Source organism: Pungitius pungitius, chromosome 18 (assembly GCF_949316345.1).
Source record: "Pungitius pungitius chromosome 18, fPunPun2.1, whole genome shotgun sequence".
NCBI classification, from domain to species: Eukaryota; Metazoa; Chordata; class Actinopteri; order Perciformes; family Gasterosteidae; genus Pungitius; species Pungitius pungitius.
In genome coordinates, this window is record NC_084917.1 from 142,370 (window position 1) to 157,500 (window position 15,131).

The following is a 15,131-nucleotide window of genomic DNA, read 5'->3' on the forward strand; positions in this document are numbered from 1 at the left end:
GTAGGAAGGGGGCGGAGCCTGTCGTGCTGCTGCTAGCTGGTCCGTAGTCTGTCCTGTGAGCATCGTGACTGCAAATAAACCTGGTGGATTTTTACCTGCTGCTCGTCTTCTTCACAAAGGACCCAATAAAAGATGAAGGTGGCTCAGCTGCTGCAACGCGTGCTGCACGCTGCTCTGTGTGCGTTTGTGTGTGTTGTGAGTCCAGAGCTGAAGAGGAACATGATGACATCACAACACATGAAGGGGTCCATGAAGTGTTATTTAATCCAGTTCATTTTCAAAATAAGAGCTGGATGAACTTAAATTACTAATAACTTCTAAAGTAATTGATTACTTGTAAAATGTGCAATAAACACTAATAGAAGTATTATTGTAAAAATACTTCAGCGTAGTACAGTAATCAAATTATTTACTAATTATAAATGACATCTGATGTAACGTTACTTTTCCTAAACAAGATTCAGATTTTATTTTGTGTTTCCATGGTTACAGGCAACTTCATTGTTAAAAAAAATAAACAATACAACTTTACAGTAAATACAATGAAGATGGAGGGGGGGGGGGGTACTGGAGGGGAGGGTCCCTGTTACTGGGAGCCTTTGGACAGGAACACGCTGCTGTTGAAGCCTTCTCTGTTTCGAGCGATTTCAACAGCAAAGAACTGAGTCCTTGTGGCTGGAAAGAGGAAAACTTTAGTGATTTAAAAAAAATTATATTATAAATATTTAGTGTATTTTCCACAGTGAGATTCAAACTTACCAAATATGGTGTTTTCCTCGGTGTAATCTTTCTCACAGTCCAGACGAAGCAGAGTTCCGTAGTTAAAGTCCTCGATGAGTCCTTCAAACTGATTACAGAAGGTCCTCCAGGTCTGAAAGAACAACGGTCCTCCATGAACACACACACACACACAGTGACACACGCACAGTAACACACACACACAGTGACACACACACACACCTCTTTGGCCCGGTCCGATTTGAGGTCCTCGGTCCTCAGCAGCTTCAGGTCCAGGTCTCTGAAGGTCTCCCTGAAGCTGGAGTAGATCTCATCGTCCAGCTTCGTCAGCTTCAGGAACTTTGGATCCACCGAGGAGATGAGCTGAAGAATCATCCACTCATTAAATATACATCTAACACACAGTTCATGTGTTCATCGTGGCCTATAATCCACACAATGAAGAATATATTAAATAGCTAATTAAAATAATTTAATCCGATACTTCATAAAAAGTCAAATAAACTACAATAAAAACGTATAGAAATGATGACGTAGGTTTTGTTGTATAATTATATTGCGTTGCAACTTTATTTGATAATTCAGATGAATCTATATCTAATCACCTCTAATCAATAACTTGTGCTCTCAATCTCATTGAGTGACGTGACAACTAATCAATGATGGAATCCGTTTAATAATGACAGTATTGATTGGTTGTTGCAATGTGACAAATAGTTGAGGCAAACATCTCACATTGAAGTAGACCTCTGCGTGGTTGTAGGCCTTCATCGCCCACATGACCTCCAGCCGCGGCTGGAAGCAGAAGAAGGAACATTACAGGCCGTGGTTGTCGAGCCCAGTGCATTCTGGGAGATTTGTCCTCTTGACCAACATCTCCGATGAGCAATAATAAAGAATTATTAAATGAATGCATGTAGTTGAGCCACAACTTCTAAAATGAACCTGAGAATCAATATGTATAAACATTTAATCAAAAGTAACAAAATACTAGTTTGAGTTAATTCTACTTTAATTGAGCTTCTAATTCATTGTGTTTATCTCATTAAGATTAATGACAATCAACAAAAAATAGTTAAATACCTGAATTTACAGAATAAAGAGACCTTTTCACAACTTAGTATTTTTTACCAGAAATGCGCAATCGTTCTTTTTTAAATATTATATTATATATTTTATATTCCTCCTGTCTGTCAGACCCACGTTAAACACATGGTGGCAGCAGAGAGTTCTTGTAGCTTGATGGTGATGTTTGACCAACATGGATTCAGGCTTCCTGCCATGAAGGACCAACCTTTAGCATTAAAAGGGGAGCACTCAGACCACTACGTTTTAGGGGTCACTGTCGGCCTCTTGAAACCAGAGGCCCTTTTCCTTGGAACCATTTCACCCCCAAAAGGAACAAGGAGCCAAAAACACCAGCTGTTGACGTTGCGTTGGGCTTTAACATTATTTATTTATTTAGTTCAGTTTTGCAACGTCAGCAAATGTAATTGTAGGTAAATCTGTGAGTTGTGAAGACTCTGATGTGTTGGTGCTTGACAGGAAGTCCACTTCACATCGATTACGCATTTCCAGTTTTTGTGAAAAAGGTCTATTAATTAAATCTTTATATTGTTGTCACATTATATATATATATATATATATATATATTAGACAACAACTATACATACATACACTTGTGGTTTTTTTGAGTTTTTTCTCCAAAATATCACTAGTAGATTAAAGTAATTTTACTTTACTTTCTCTCCACAACTGGGAGAAAATAAAGGGTGGAAATATAAAACCAAAACTTACGTCATTTCCGTATGCGTCCGCAGGGAGAGACAGCGCATGCGCGGCTGCTGAGGCTCCCTCCACCCCCTGTGAACCCGGAAGAGACATTGAGTACAACAGGAACTACAAATGTTACACTAGACTGTACTATAGTTATTTTACTAAGACTTCTACTTTATTCATATATATTATTTATGCACATTGAAAATGCTTCGTTAATCTGAAAAAACACTGTGACGTCACGTGAAACAATATAATAAACACAAACCGTATATATATATTTAGCTTGTGACGTAAAGGCTTCATGCGGGACTGTTATACAATGATGTCATAAATCCAGCACGCGACACGTCCCATCTGATGCCGTAAGTCAAGCACGTGACACTTGTTTATCCACGGCTGCGCTTCTACACGTGTTTTCTTCTATGCTAGCAACATTAGCACAGCTAGCTCACTGCCGCACTTCGCTAGGCTACAAACGTTCATCTTTTAGACGCCACACACGTGCAGCAGAGTCCGGGGAAGCAGGTCGGCGTCAAAGGCGCCACGGCGTCCCTAGCTAAACGTTAGAGACGGGTTGAGTCCTACCAGAGAAGCCAGCACGTCTTCAGACGCCATTTTGCTTCACCAAAGATCGTCTATGAGGTGAAGATGTGCGCATGCGCAGTGGCTTCGCGTTTGTCACCCACCAGCAACAGAGATGATAAAGTTCAAATATTGATTACGTTATTGATCACGTCAATTTCACCAAGCACGTCATGTCCAATTTAATACTGTATTCAACAAATTGACATTTCTCCAGATTCAACTAGCTTTTTATGTAATTAAAGTTTATCAAATTCAGCGTCGTTGATGTGTGTCTTTTATCATTCTGCTGCTCTTCTTCTGCACATTTAAATGACATCAGTTTATTCCGCCACTTTGTGGACAAAACGTGAACTTCATCTTACAACTGATTTCTGCTTCTCTTATTTACTTCACAAACACAATGATGGTGTCTTTGACGTTCAAAAATAATTCTAAAGAAAGATACGAAAACAGAGAAATACATATTTGAATAGTTATGAGTAAAAGTAAAAATAAAGCCCATAAAGAGAAACACTGCTCGGTTTATTTCAGTGAATAGGAAACGTGTCGATTCTTTTCTCCCATCAATAACTGTAATGTTAGTGAAACGGTTAATAAGGTTAATATTAATATTTCCTCTGGATCACATTATGTGAAGTCATCATAGCACGCCCCCTTTCCTCCTTTCCTCAACCCTTCCTCCTCTCCTCCGCCCTTCCTCCTCCGCCCTTCTCGGCTCTAGCGGACCGTCGCTCTCCGGTGGTCCTGGTGCTCATCCTGGTCCTGGTTCTGGTCCTGGTCCTGGTCCTGGTTCTGGTTGTGGCCCTGGTGGAGGTAAGAGGCGCGTTTAACGGGAATATTCACGCCGTGTTTTTATCGCGCTGCTGCAGACGCACTTGCCCCCCCCCCGTCCCCCCCCCCACGCCCATCAACTGAAGGATACGCGATTTTCTGTTTGAACGTCGAACCGACTGTTTGATCTTTTTATTAGAGAATAAAAATCATAATAATAATCAGCGTTATTGTGATTATCGATGCGGATCAATACTCAGAAATGAGTCTCGTTTCATTTAATTACATTTATATTAAGAAAACAGCACTTTACTTATACCACTGTTATTGTTATTATTATTGACAATATTAATAAAACATGTCAGTAAACATGTTTTAATTAGCGTTGATAAATATGTTGATGGTTCAAAACTATAATATTTTCAGTTTATTTTTGATTTCTTGAATGAATGAAAAATTCAATCAATAATGTGATTGATTACCTCTAAAACACCGCTGTAATACTTTAATCAAAAAACTATATTTATACCTAAAGTTCAAATATGAAGTTTCATTGCATACACTAATTATTGTTTGAGTAATTGTTCTTCAAAAGGTCCTTTAAATATGAACATTTAAATAATAAACAGATTATCTATTTGATCGTTTTAGAGTAAACTTACAATCTGTTCATTGTCAATAATAACAAGCAACAGATGTACTTTTGTTAATTTGTATTTCTGGTCTTAAATATTAGTTTGTTATTGCATATTGAATGAATGTGGAGGATTCCTCTGATCGGTGTGTGTGTGTGTCTGTGTGTGTCTGTGTGTGTGTGTGTGTGTGTGTCTGTGTGTGTGTCTGTGTGTCGGTGTGTGTGTGTGTGGTCTAATGGAACACACACACATATTGATGATCTGTGGCAGGGAGAAGCTCTTAGTGATCAGAAGACACAAAGCTCTCAGACGCCGCATCAGTTCTTCCACAGAGACAGAAAAACCTTCCCTTTCAAATATACTCAAATAAATAAAATAGAATATATGACGAGTTAATATTGTTTTGATATATGATATCATATTATTCTGGTTTTATCCCTTCAGAAGTCAGTGAAATATAAAACGTTTTTTCTCAGTCAGACATTCAGAATAAGGCTGATTAGCTTAGCTTAGCACGAACACTGGGAACAGAGGAAAAGTGCTAGCATGCATCTGCCTAAAGGAACACAATCCACACAAAAGTCATCTTACTGATTTTAAAGTGTGAAGACGAAGATTTCGTCTCAGCAAAAAGAAGCTAAGTCAACAGGAATCAGGAAACGTTTATTGCCATCATATGTTGGACGTACATGGAAATTGTCTTGGCGGTTGGTGCATGACAATGACAAGACAATAATGACGACATAGTGCAGCCATAAGATGAAAATAAAATAAAAGTATAATAAAATATACGCTATGGGTTAGTACGCTAAAGCTATGCGTTAGTAAGTTAGAGGAGATACGATAAAATTAGAAATAAAAATAAAGATAAAGTTCACCAGCTAAACAAAGTGACAAGTGAAAGTGACAAAGTGAATGAACATGGGAGTGAGAGTCAGTCAGGGGGGGGGGCGGCTCTGTTGATGAGCCCGACTGCCGAAGGGAAGAAACTGTTGGTGTGGATGGAGGTCTTAGTCCTGATGGACCTCAACCTCCTGCCGGATGGAAGGGGCACGAACAGTTCAGGACAGGAAGCTATATTTAGTGCTGACGTGCAAACAGACAGGAACATGCTAACAGAACTTACTAACAGACAGGAACATGCTAACAGAACATACTAACAGACAGGAACATGCTAACAGAACATACTAACAGACAGGAACATGCTAACAGAACTTACTAACAGACAGGAACATGCTAACATAACTTACTAACAGACAGGAACATGCTAACAGAACTTACTAACAGACAGGAACATGCTAACAGAACATACTAATAGACAGGAACATGCTAACAGAACCTACTAATAGACAGGAACATGCTAACAGAACATACTAACAGACAAGAACATGCTAACAGAACCTACTAATAGACAGGAACATGCTAACAGAACATACTAAGAGACAGGAACATGCTAAAAGAACATACTAAGAGACAGGAACATGCTAAAAGAACATACTAATAAACAGGAACATGCTAACAGAACATACTAACATACAGGAACACGCTAACAGAACATAATAAAAGACAGGAACATGCTAACAGAACACACTAACAGACAAGAACATGCTAACAGAACCTACTAATAGACAGGAACATGCTAACAGAACATACTAAGAGACAGGAACATGCTAACAGAACATACTAAGAGACAGGAACATGCTAAAGGAACATACTAATAAACAGGAACATGCTAACAGAACATACTAACATACGGGAACATGCTAACAGAACATAATAAAAGACAGGAACATGCTAACAGAACCTACTAATAGACAGGAACATGCTAACAGAACATACTAAGAGACAGGAACATGCCAACAGAACATACTAAGAGACAGGAACATGCTAAAAGAACATACTAAGAGACAGGAACATGCTAAAAGAACATACTAATAAACAGGAACATGCTAACAGAACATACTAACATACAGGAACATGCTAACAGAACATAATAAAAGACAGGAACATGCTAACAGAACACACTAACAGACAAGAACATGCTAACAGAACCTACTAATAGACAGGAACATGCTAACAGAACATACTAAGAGACAGGAACATGCTAACAGAACATACTAAGAGACAGGAACATGCTAAAGGAACATACTAATAAACAGGAACATGCTAACAGAACATACTAACATACGGGAACATGCTAACAGAACATAATAAAAGACAGGAACATGCTAACAGAACCTACTAATAGACAGGAACATGCTAACAGAACATACTAAGAGACAGGAACATGCCAACAGAACATACTAAGAGACAGGAACATGCTAACAGAACATACTAACAGACAGGAAAATGCTAACAGAACATACTAACAGACAGGAACATGCTGACAGAACATACTAACTGACAGGAACATGCTAACATAATATACTACTAGACAGAAACATGGTAACAGAACTTACTAATAGACAGGAACATGCTAACAAGAACATGCTTACAGACAGGAACAAGCTAATAGAATATACTAATAGACAGGAACATGCTAACAGAACACACTAACAGACAAGAACATGCTAACAGAACCTACTAATAGACAGGAACATGCTAACAGAACATACTAATAAACAGGAACATGCTAACAGAACATACTAACATACAGGAACATGCTAACAGAACATAATAAAAGACAGGAACATGCTAACAGAACCTACTAATAGACAGGAACATGCTAACAGAACATACTAAGAGACAGGAACATGCTAACAGAACATACTAAGAGACAGGAACATGCTAAAAGAACATACTAATAAACAGGAACATGCTAACAGAACATACTAACATACAGGAACATGCTAACAGAACCTACTAATAGACAGGAACATGCTAACAGAACATACTAAGAGACCGGAACATGTTAACAGAACATACTAACAGACAGGAAAATGCTAACAGAACATACTAACAGACAGGAACATGCTAACAGAACATACTAACTGACAGGAACATGCTAACATAATATACTACTAGACAGAAACATGGTAACAGAACTTACTAACAGACAGGAACATGCTAACAGAACATACTAACTGACAGGAACATGCTAACATAATATACTACTAGACAGGAACATGCTAACAGAAGCTGAGGTCAGACCCAGCAGGTGAGATGTTTCTGTTGTGACTCTGGAGGGAGGGGCGTTGCCATAGAGACGACTGTTGAGGCCCAGCAGGGCGTTGGTCCGACTGGAGGTGCTGATAATCTGCTGAGGGCTACCCACACAACATTTAAATAATACTATCCTCCCCTTCTTCGTCTTCCACCTCCTCCTCCTCTGTTTTCTTATTGTTAAAAATGTATATATTTCTCTGCTTGGTTCTGAAGTAGCTGGTAAAAACCAACAGGCGGAACGTTTCCATCCAGTCATGCAGAAGGTAATCAATAATCCTACATATTAATTAGCTCTCAGAGATATAACTAATTACATTAATATATTATTACTAGCGCTGTCAATAGATTAAAACATATGAACTAGTTAATCACACATTTTGAAATTCATTAATGCTGGTTTTATGAATGTTGTTGTTTTTAATGGATGTTTGTTTTGAGGAATCACTTTAGAAAATGTGTATGTTAGACTTTGTTGTTTAATTGTTAATGTTATTTCAAACACAAAACTACACACATATGATCATCCTGGAGGCAGAATTCAATCGAGTGGAACTCTTCCAGCTAGCTTAGCATAGCAGCTAGCTTAGCATAGCGGTGCTTTAAGTGGTCTGTTTGCCACTCGTCCCCCTTCTGTTTGACATGTTCCTCTGCACAGTTCTTTTTGTTTTACTTCTAATGCAAAAAGCTCTCTCCATCTCCATGTACCTGACTGCACCTAGCGGACTTTTACGCACTTAACTTCTGGTTAACTTCTGGAAGTTTATGTTGACATATATATATATATTTCCTGTATTATTAACTTTATTGACAAACACCATATACCAAAGTTACCTGGCCTGTATGTGTGTGTCCTTGTTACCTGACATGTGTGTGTGTGTGTTCTAAATTTTCTTTGTTGACACACTTTACATCTATTTCATGGATTTTAGTCTGATGGATTACAACGAATCAAATCATAAAAACAAGGTGGTATTAAGTTGTCTGATGGTCTCAGGTGGAGGGACGGCTCAACATGCATCCATCATCTAGAGGGACAAGCACCCCAGGTTCTCCTGCTACTGGCATCATGGTAAACTGCTGCTACAGCACACCTGAGACACACCTGAAGCACACTTTAAACACATCAGACACACCTGAGACACACCTGAAGCATGCCTGAAACACCTGAGACACACCTGAAGCACACCTGAAACACATCAGACACACCTGAGACACACCTGAAGCATGCCTGAAACACCTGAGACACACCTGAAGCACACCTGAAACACACCTGAGACAGACCTGAAACAAGAGTTTGTGTGTGTCTGTGTAGGCGAGGGTCCATGACCAGGTGGTGGGTTACAGGGACCTCGCTGCTCTTCCCAGAGATAAATCCATCCTGCAGGTGGAGAGACCCGACCTGATGACCTACCAACCCCACCTCACCTTCTCCCCCCTCGACCCCCCACGCAGACAAGTACGCACACACACACAGACACACACATAGGTTTTAACATGTTGTCTATATATATATATATGTCACTAATTATTAGTATTAGGGTTATGGTCTCTTTGTCTCTCATTGGTTCTAATTCTGTCTGTTTGTGTCTCTTTGTGTCTCATTGGTTCTCATTCTGTCTCCTTGTGTCTAATTGTGTCTCTTTTTTGTCTGCAGAGGTCTCTGTCTCCTCCCCCCTCGTCCCCCACCATGTCCCCTGAGGTAAGACCTCCTGCTTTAATGTGATTTTTTACAGATTCTAAAAGCTTCATCATATTTATATGAACTCATTCTGACCACAAATTAAATATTTTGAGTCAAAATGGGTTTTTATTCATTGAAGGATCTTGAAATAATGGAGGTTGCCCGATGCTTTGGTCTGTGTGTGATGGAGATGTGATGGAGGTCCTTGGTCATTAACCATAGTCGCAATAATTGACGATTTTATTCTTAAGGTCTCATTGGCTTAAAATCTCAGATGGAATTAAAACAAGGGTTAGTGTGTTTCAATGGTTTAACTAAAGGTCGGAGAAGAATCCACTTTGTATTAAAAATATTATTCACTCCAGATTCCAGCTGCAAGAATCATATTTGAGTTTTAAAACTACTGCAGATTTTAAAACATTTTACCTGTTGGTTAATAATCCTTAACTTAGAAGCTGTGATATTTCAGCTTGACGACGTTCGACCTACGAGCACTTTGTTCCCTTCTGTGTATTCAAAAACACGACGTCGGTTACCAGGGCGACGGAACTTCACTGATCGAATAGAACGTTTGTATCGTCAGATTTAAAAGTGAACTCTTCCTCGCTGTCGGCTCACCTGAATGAATTAAGCACTGCATGCTGGGAAATGCTGGACGCCATTGGATAGATCAGACATGAAAGAGCCAACGAGACGGGCGAGGAGGAGGCGGCCTCAGGAGGAGGAGGAGGGGGAGGCGGCCTCAGGAGGAGGAGTTCTCAGGAGGAGGAGGAGTTCTCAGGAGGGAGAAAGTAAGAGTAAGTAATTATTATCTGTATTTTTTGTCAGGTGAAGGAACAACGAGCAGAGAGCGACAGCGGTTCACCTGGTGGATCGATGCTGCAACTGCACGTCGGACGCAAGGTCAGCGGCAGCCATCAACACTTCCACAGGCCAGGTAACAAGGACACACACACACACACACACACACAGGCCAGGTAACAAGGACACACACACACACACAGGCCAGGTAACAAGGACACACACACACACACACAGGCCAGGTAACAAGGACACACAAACACACACACACACACACCAGGTTACAGCGTATTAAATCTAAATAATGTCACACAAATGGAAAAAACAAATCTCATTATTTAATGTTTTGATACATTTTGATACTTTGAGAATCATGTTTTCAGATAACGGAGCAAATATTTACAGAAAGCCTCCAATCTACAAACATGGTGAGCTCCTCCTCCTCTTCCTCGCTGTTTGCTCCTCTTCTTCACGTTGTGTTTGCTCCTCTTCTTCACGTCGTGTTCTTGATGTCTTCAGAAGTCAACAAACACTTTGAAGGCGTCGTTCAGTCAGCAAAGTTCCCGGCCGCTCAGCCTCCGGACCCCAACGTCCCGTCGAAGATCGAGACGGAGTTCTGGCCCTGCCCCCCCTCTCTGGCTGCCATGGGTAACCCGTTAATGAAGCATGTTGATAAAACGTTGGTTCTTCCTTTGGTAGTAACTTGTCTGCTCAGCTGTTTGTGCAAAGGCAGCAAGGGGCTCTTGCGTCTCTCTGAAAAAGAAGCACAGACCAGGCTTTAATCGGTTCCACCTTGGCCGAGTCGGGCTGAGAAGGAGGAGCTAAGATGATCCAGGTGTAGTGTAAACTCAGAGTTTGTTCACCTTGAGAAGAGGGAAACTCTTGTCTGTTTCAGAAAGGGAGGTAACTAAAGCTCAGGGTCAGTCGCTATGGTAACTGAGCCTGTGAACCTCACCTGTTCGGGAGCAGGTGTTCTTCTTTCACAGGCTCCTCCCCCTGACAGCAGCCAGCCAATGACGCAGCCCTCTTTCATCCAATTACTCTGGAACTATTGGAACAGTTTTCTCTGCCTTTGTGTTGCTTTGTTTCTAATCACGTTCATACTCCCGTACGCCTGCATTAATATTTACACCTCACTATCGGTGATATGCCGACCGATTTTTTGTTGTCGTTGCCATGGTAACTCGTAGTATCACTGCTGTAGTACCACAGAAGAAGTCTTCTGTAGCTCCACCTGACTTTAAGCCTGAACCCTCAGAGATGGAGTGGAGGAAGAGGAAGGACCTGCAGGAGGAGGACAAGTTTGAGGACCTGACGGGAGAAGCTGAGACTTTGCAGGAGCATGCTCTTGAGAAGGTTAGTTGGTTGGACCTCTGAGTTGGACACACAGAATCTCCAGAAGATAACCAAAGGTCTCTGTGCTCCTGTGACAACAGATCAAGTCCAACCTGGGCCGTCTGATCCTGAAGGAGGAGAAAGACAAGAACGTTGATTTCCGAAGGAAGACGCAGTCGCTGCCGGACAGGACGCACATGCACACCAGTAAGAGTCCTCTGTGGGCGGAGTCCTGGTGTTCAGAGGAGGAGTCAGATCTCAACCTGCTTCCTGTTGTTTGTCTGCAGGTGTGTCAGCGAGTGCGTCAAAGTCTCCTTCACACTCTGGACCGGGTCTGACCAGAGTACGTGACGGAGAGCAGAGCCGCTTCACGCTCAGCTTCGCTGGGACCATGAAGCGTTTTCATTACCACACAGTGACGGACAAACAGAATCATTCACAACAAACATTATGAAGTGTGCAATGATTTTCTTTGTGTGTTTGCAGATGCAGTCGGCAGAGTTTTCCTCGGACAGAGAGAAAGAACAAGAAGGTAGGAAAGAGTTTCACCCAAGAGAAAAAACATCTTCTGAGACACAAGTATTGTTATGACTGATTTGACTTCCTTTTGTTGTGTCTTTGCAGCTGCTGAGGTAAGTGTGTCTTCTGCATGTCTCCTGTATGTCGTCTAAATGTCTTCTGCATGTCTCCTGCTCAGACTGCGTGTTCTAGTCTTCACTAAGTGTGATGATGTTTAACACAAGGTGTGTGTGTGTGTGTGTGTGTGTGTGTGTGTAGAGTGCAGGTGCTCGTAGAGAGAGGATGGACAGAGGCAACTCTCTCCCCAGTATCCTTGAGCAGAAGGTGAGCAACAGATGTTTATGAAATGAATCCTTGTAGACCAGGGGTCCGTTTCAAGTAGGATGTAGGGCTGCACGCTAATATGCCGCCATCAAGAAACATTCTGACGAGACCCCGGTAAATCACGGTATTGCTTTTTCAAGTAAACACATTAATTCATTGACCCCGAAAACGACCGTGGCTCCCGAACAGCTGCTCGCTGCTGGCTAGCGAGTTAGCTTGTTAGCAAGTTAGCTTGTTAGCGAGTTAGTTTGTTTCGGCTGCTAGTGTTTTCACCAGAGGCTCAACAGACTTTGCAAATTTACCAAAACCAAAACCCCTCCAAACACATGGTGGCAGCAGAGAGTTCTTGTAGCTAGCTGGCTCTTCTAAACCTGTGGTTTCACTGCTTCCCTGTTGATGGTGATGTTTGACCAACATGGATTCAGGCTTCCTGCCATGAAGGACCAACCTTTAGCATTAAAAGGGGAGCACTTGTGTCTGCAGCAGACACTTTACCTCAGACCACTACGTTTTAGGGGTCACTGTCGGCCTCTTGAAACCAGAGGCCGTCCCAGGGGTGTCCACTCATTTCAGGTTTGGATACGGCCGACGGTTCGCTGACGGCAGGCAGCCGGAACGCGAGTTTGACATTTGTGTCCAAGCCCTTTTCCTTTACCATTTCACCCCTAAAACGACGTTCACTTGGAGAACCAAACAGAACAGATTGATACCTCAAATAAAAGCAGACTATAATGCTTTAGTGAGGTATTCTACATCCTCTATACTCTACATACATTATTTAAGTACAGTAACTAACAGCTTTCCTCCAACAGTCTTGCAACGTAAATGTAATTGTAGGTAAATCTGTGAGCCAGTCAACACATTTTCTCCTGATGTGTCTTGACAGGAAGTCCACTTCACATTGATTACAAATTTCTGTTTTTTGTGAAGACGGTCTATTAGTACTGCAAACGTGGGAGAAAACTGCTGCTCGGGTCCACGCGTAAGTTCCAATAGTTCCAGAGTAATTGAATGGATGAGGAAATGAAAGAGGGCCGTGTCATTGGCTGGTTGCTGTCAGAGGGAGGAGCTTGTGAAAGAACACCTGCTCCCGAACAGGTTAGGTTCACAGGCTGTTACCATAGCGACTGACCCTGCGAGTTTACACTTAACATGCTTCTTGAAACGGACCCCTGATGCATGAACACACAACAATAAAACATGTTGTTCATAAAGACTCGTTGTGTCCAGATTCATCCCTACGAAGCACTGGTTGTGACCCACAGAGGGCGCTGTAGGCTGCCACCAGGAGTCGACCGCACTCGCCTGGAGGTGTGTGTGTGTGTGTGTGTGTGTGTGGTAGATCTTGACCTTGTTCTCTTGTGAAATGAGGTCTTCTGTCAGCTGGTATCTACACGGCCATGAGGTACTTTGATCTAACGGGAGTGTGTCCCTGCAGAGACATCTGTCCCCGGAGTGTTTCCAGCAGCTCTTCGGGATGCCGATGGACGAGTTCGACCGGCTGTCTCTGTGGAGACGGAACGAGCTGAAGAAGAAAGCCTTGCTTTTCTAACAGGAAGTGACCTCATCTAACCGCCATCTAAGCAATCACGAGATTGACTCTTTACGCGCACACACACACACACACACACACACACACTACTTGTGCTGCACTTATAACCACTACTGCTAGCAAACCTTCATCATCGTCATCATCAGTTCTCTAGAGGTTTGCAGCTGGCTACTAACTACATTACATCACCATGGTTACCAGGTCTCAGACCAATCAGATCACTGAGAAGTACGTTCTACACGAACGTGGCATTTATGTAGAAGAACTCCTCTTCCTCCTCCTCTTCCTCCTCCTCAAAGTTAAATAAATCAATTTCAATTATTGATCATGTGACTATGATCTGATCAATAATTAGTACAGCAGTGAGATCAATAAGTCTGATACAAGACAGTTTTTATCCCAATCAAAGCTTATGGATTGGAGGACGAAGCGTGTGGAGCAACGGCAGGAAAACATCCACCGTTATCTTTGACATGATGATGGATTTAAGCCCTTTGTGTCTCAAAATAAAAATACCATCAATCAGCTGAATGGTTTCCTTCAAAATCTTTCTGGGTCCATTTCAGGTTATAAATGAGGTAAGAATAGTTTCACAGTGACTCCACGTCAGGCAGAGTGAAGGTCAGCATGGCGTCACTGTGAGGACCAGAACATTCTGATGTACCATCACAAAACTAAACTGGCCTTCTGTGGTCTTTTTTTCATTTCTAGGGGGCTATAGAGACATTTCTTTATACCCAAAAATGATCAAATCTTTTAACAGTGCAGATATCCATCCCAAATTAAACTACTTTTTGAATAAGATAAAGGTCCCAAAAAGGCCCCGTTTGTGAGAATATTAATAATCGTACAATAAGTTCCTCTTCGACCCTAAAAAAAACAGACTCTGTACATTTATGCTGTAAATAATGATTCAGAAGTTACTATTTAAATGAGTTTAAACAGAAATGAAGGTGAATTTGTATCTCTATTATTAACTTTGTCATTAGAAGGTCCCGTGAGCACGGAGCGACAGACACACGCCTCTTGGTTTGGATTTTATTTGAATGAGTGAAACATCAACAGAAACGAGCAGAACCTCCACAGGAAAGTTCTCCCTCTTTATGTCTTCTCAAATTTAGCTGTAAAGAAAAAAAACACATTTGATTGAAATGGAAAGTTCTTCTGTACATTCGGTGAGATATGAAGTCAGAAAAGAGGCCTCGAACACAACGCCCCCCGAAACCTAAGGTTCTCCTCTCGGTCC

The 15,131-nt window shown here is 41.5% G+C and overlaps 3 protein-coding genes and 1 long non-coding RNA gene across 5 annotated transcripts in view; 1 reads left to right on the forward strand and 3 right to left on the reverse strand.

Moving 5' to 3' along the window:
* Nucleotides 1–240: 240 nt before the first annotated feature.
* Nucleotides 241–3,220, reverse strand: pbdc1 (polysaccharide biosynthesis domain containing 1). The gene is made up of 6 exons (XM_037485606.2): nucleotides 3,103–3,220; nucleotides 2,536–2,601; nucleotides 1,474–1,533; nucleotides 961–1,101; nucleotides 760–871; nucleotides 241–675 (listed from the first exon to the last, which is right to left on the reverse strand). The coding sequence occupies exons 1-6, from the start codon at nucleotides 3,130–3,132 to the stop codon at nucleotides 587–589; spliced, it is 498 nt and encodes a 165-aa protein (XP_037341503.1). The 5' UTR covers nucleotides 3,133–3,220; the 3' UTR covers nucleotides 241–586.
* A 1,489-nt stretch (nucleotides 3,221–4,709) lies between these two features.
* Nucleotides 4,710–14,195, forward strand: dmtn (dematin actin binding protein). 2 transcript variants are annotated; one of them, XM_062558722.1, is made up of 14 exons: nucleotides 4,712–7,936; nucleotides 8,668–8,742; nucleotides 8,986–9,129; nucleotides 9,328–9,372; nucleotides 10,183–10,291; nucleotides 10,539–10,583; nucleotides 10,675–10,803; nucleotides 11,414–11,511; nucleotides 11,592–11,697; nucleotides 11,778–11,833; nucleotides 11,977–12,032; nucleotides 12,270–12,333; nucleotides 13,564–13,644; nucleotides 13,772–14,195. In XM_062558722.1, exons 1-14 carry the CDS (start codon nucleotides 7,928–7,930, stop codon nucleotides 13,883–13,885), a joined length of 1,131 nt encoding a protein of 376 aa, XP_062414706.1. In that variant the 5' UTR covers nucleotides 4,712–7,927; the 3' UTR covers nucleotides 13,886–14,195. The 2 variants fall into 2 exon arrangements, with proteins under 2 accessions (XP_062414705.1, XP_062414706.1); XM_062558721.1 differs by lacking the exons at nucleotides 12,270–12,333; nucleotides 13,564–13,644; nucleotides 13,772–14,195 and adding an exon at nucleotides 12,115–12,239 and having other exon boundaries at nucleotides 4,710–7,936; nucleotides 11,977–12,022.
* LOC134107194 (uncharacterized) lies at nucleotides 8,679–9,040 on the reverse strand. The gene is made up of 3 exons (XR_009942692.1): nucleotides 8,944–9,040; nucleotides 8,807–8,910; nucleotides 8,679–8,775 (listed from the first exon to the last, which is right to left on the reverse strand). It is a non-coding gene; the product is annotated as an uncharacterized LOC134107194 (long non-coding RNA).
* Nucleotides 14,196–14,909: 714 nt separating the features above from the next.
* ppp3ccb (protein phosphatase 3, catalytic subunit, gamma isozyme, b) overlaps nucleotides 14,910–15,131 on the reverse strand; it is a 21,824-nt gene continuing 21,602 nt past the window's right edge. The window contains exon 14 of the mRNA XM_037485602.2: nucleotides 14,910–15,131. This exon is cut by the window's right edge and continues 819 nt beyond it. The gene's annotated coding sequence lies outside the window, so the exon portion shown is untranslated.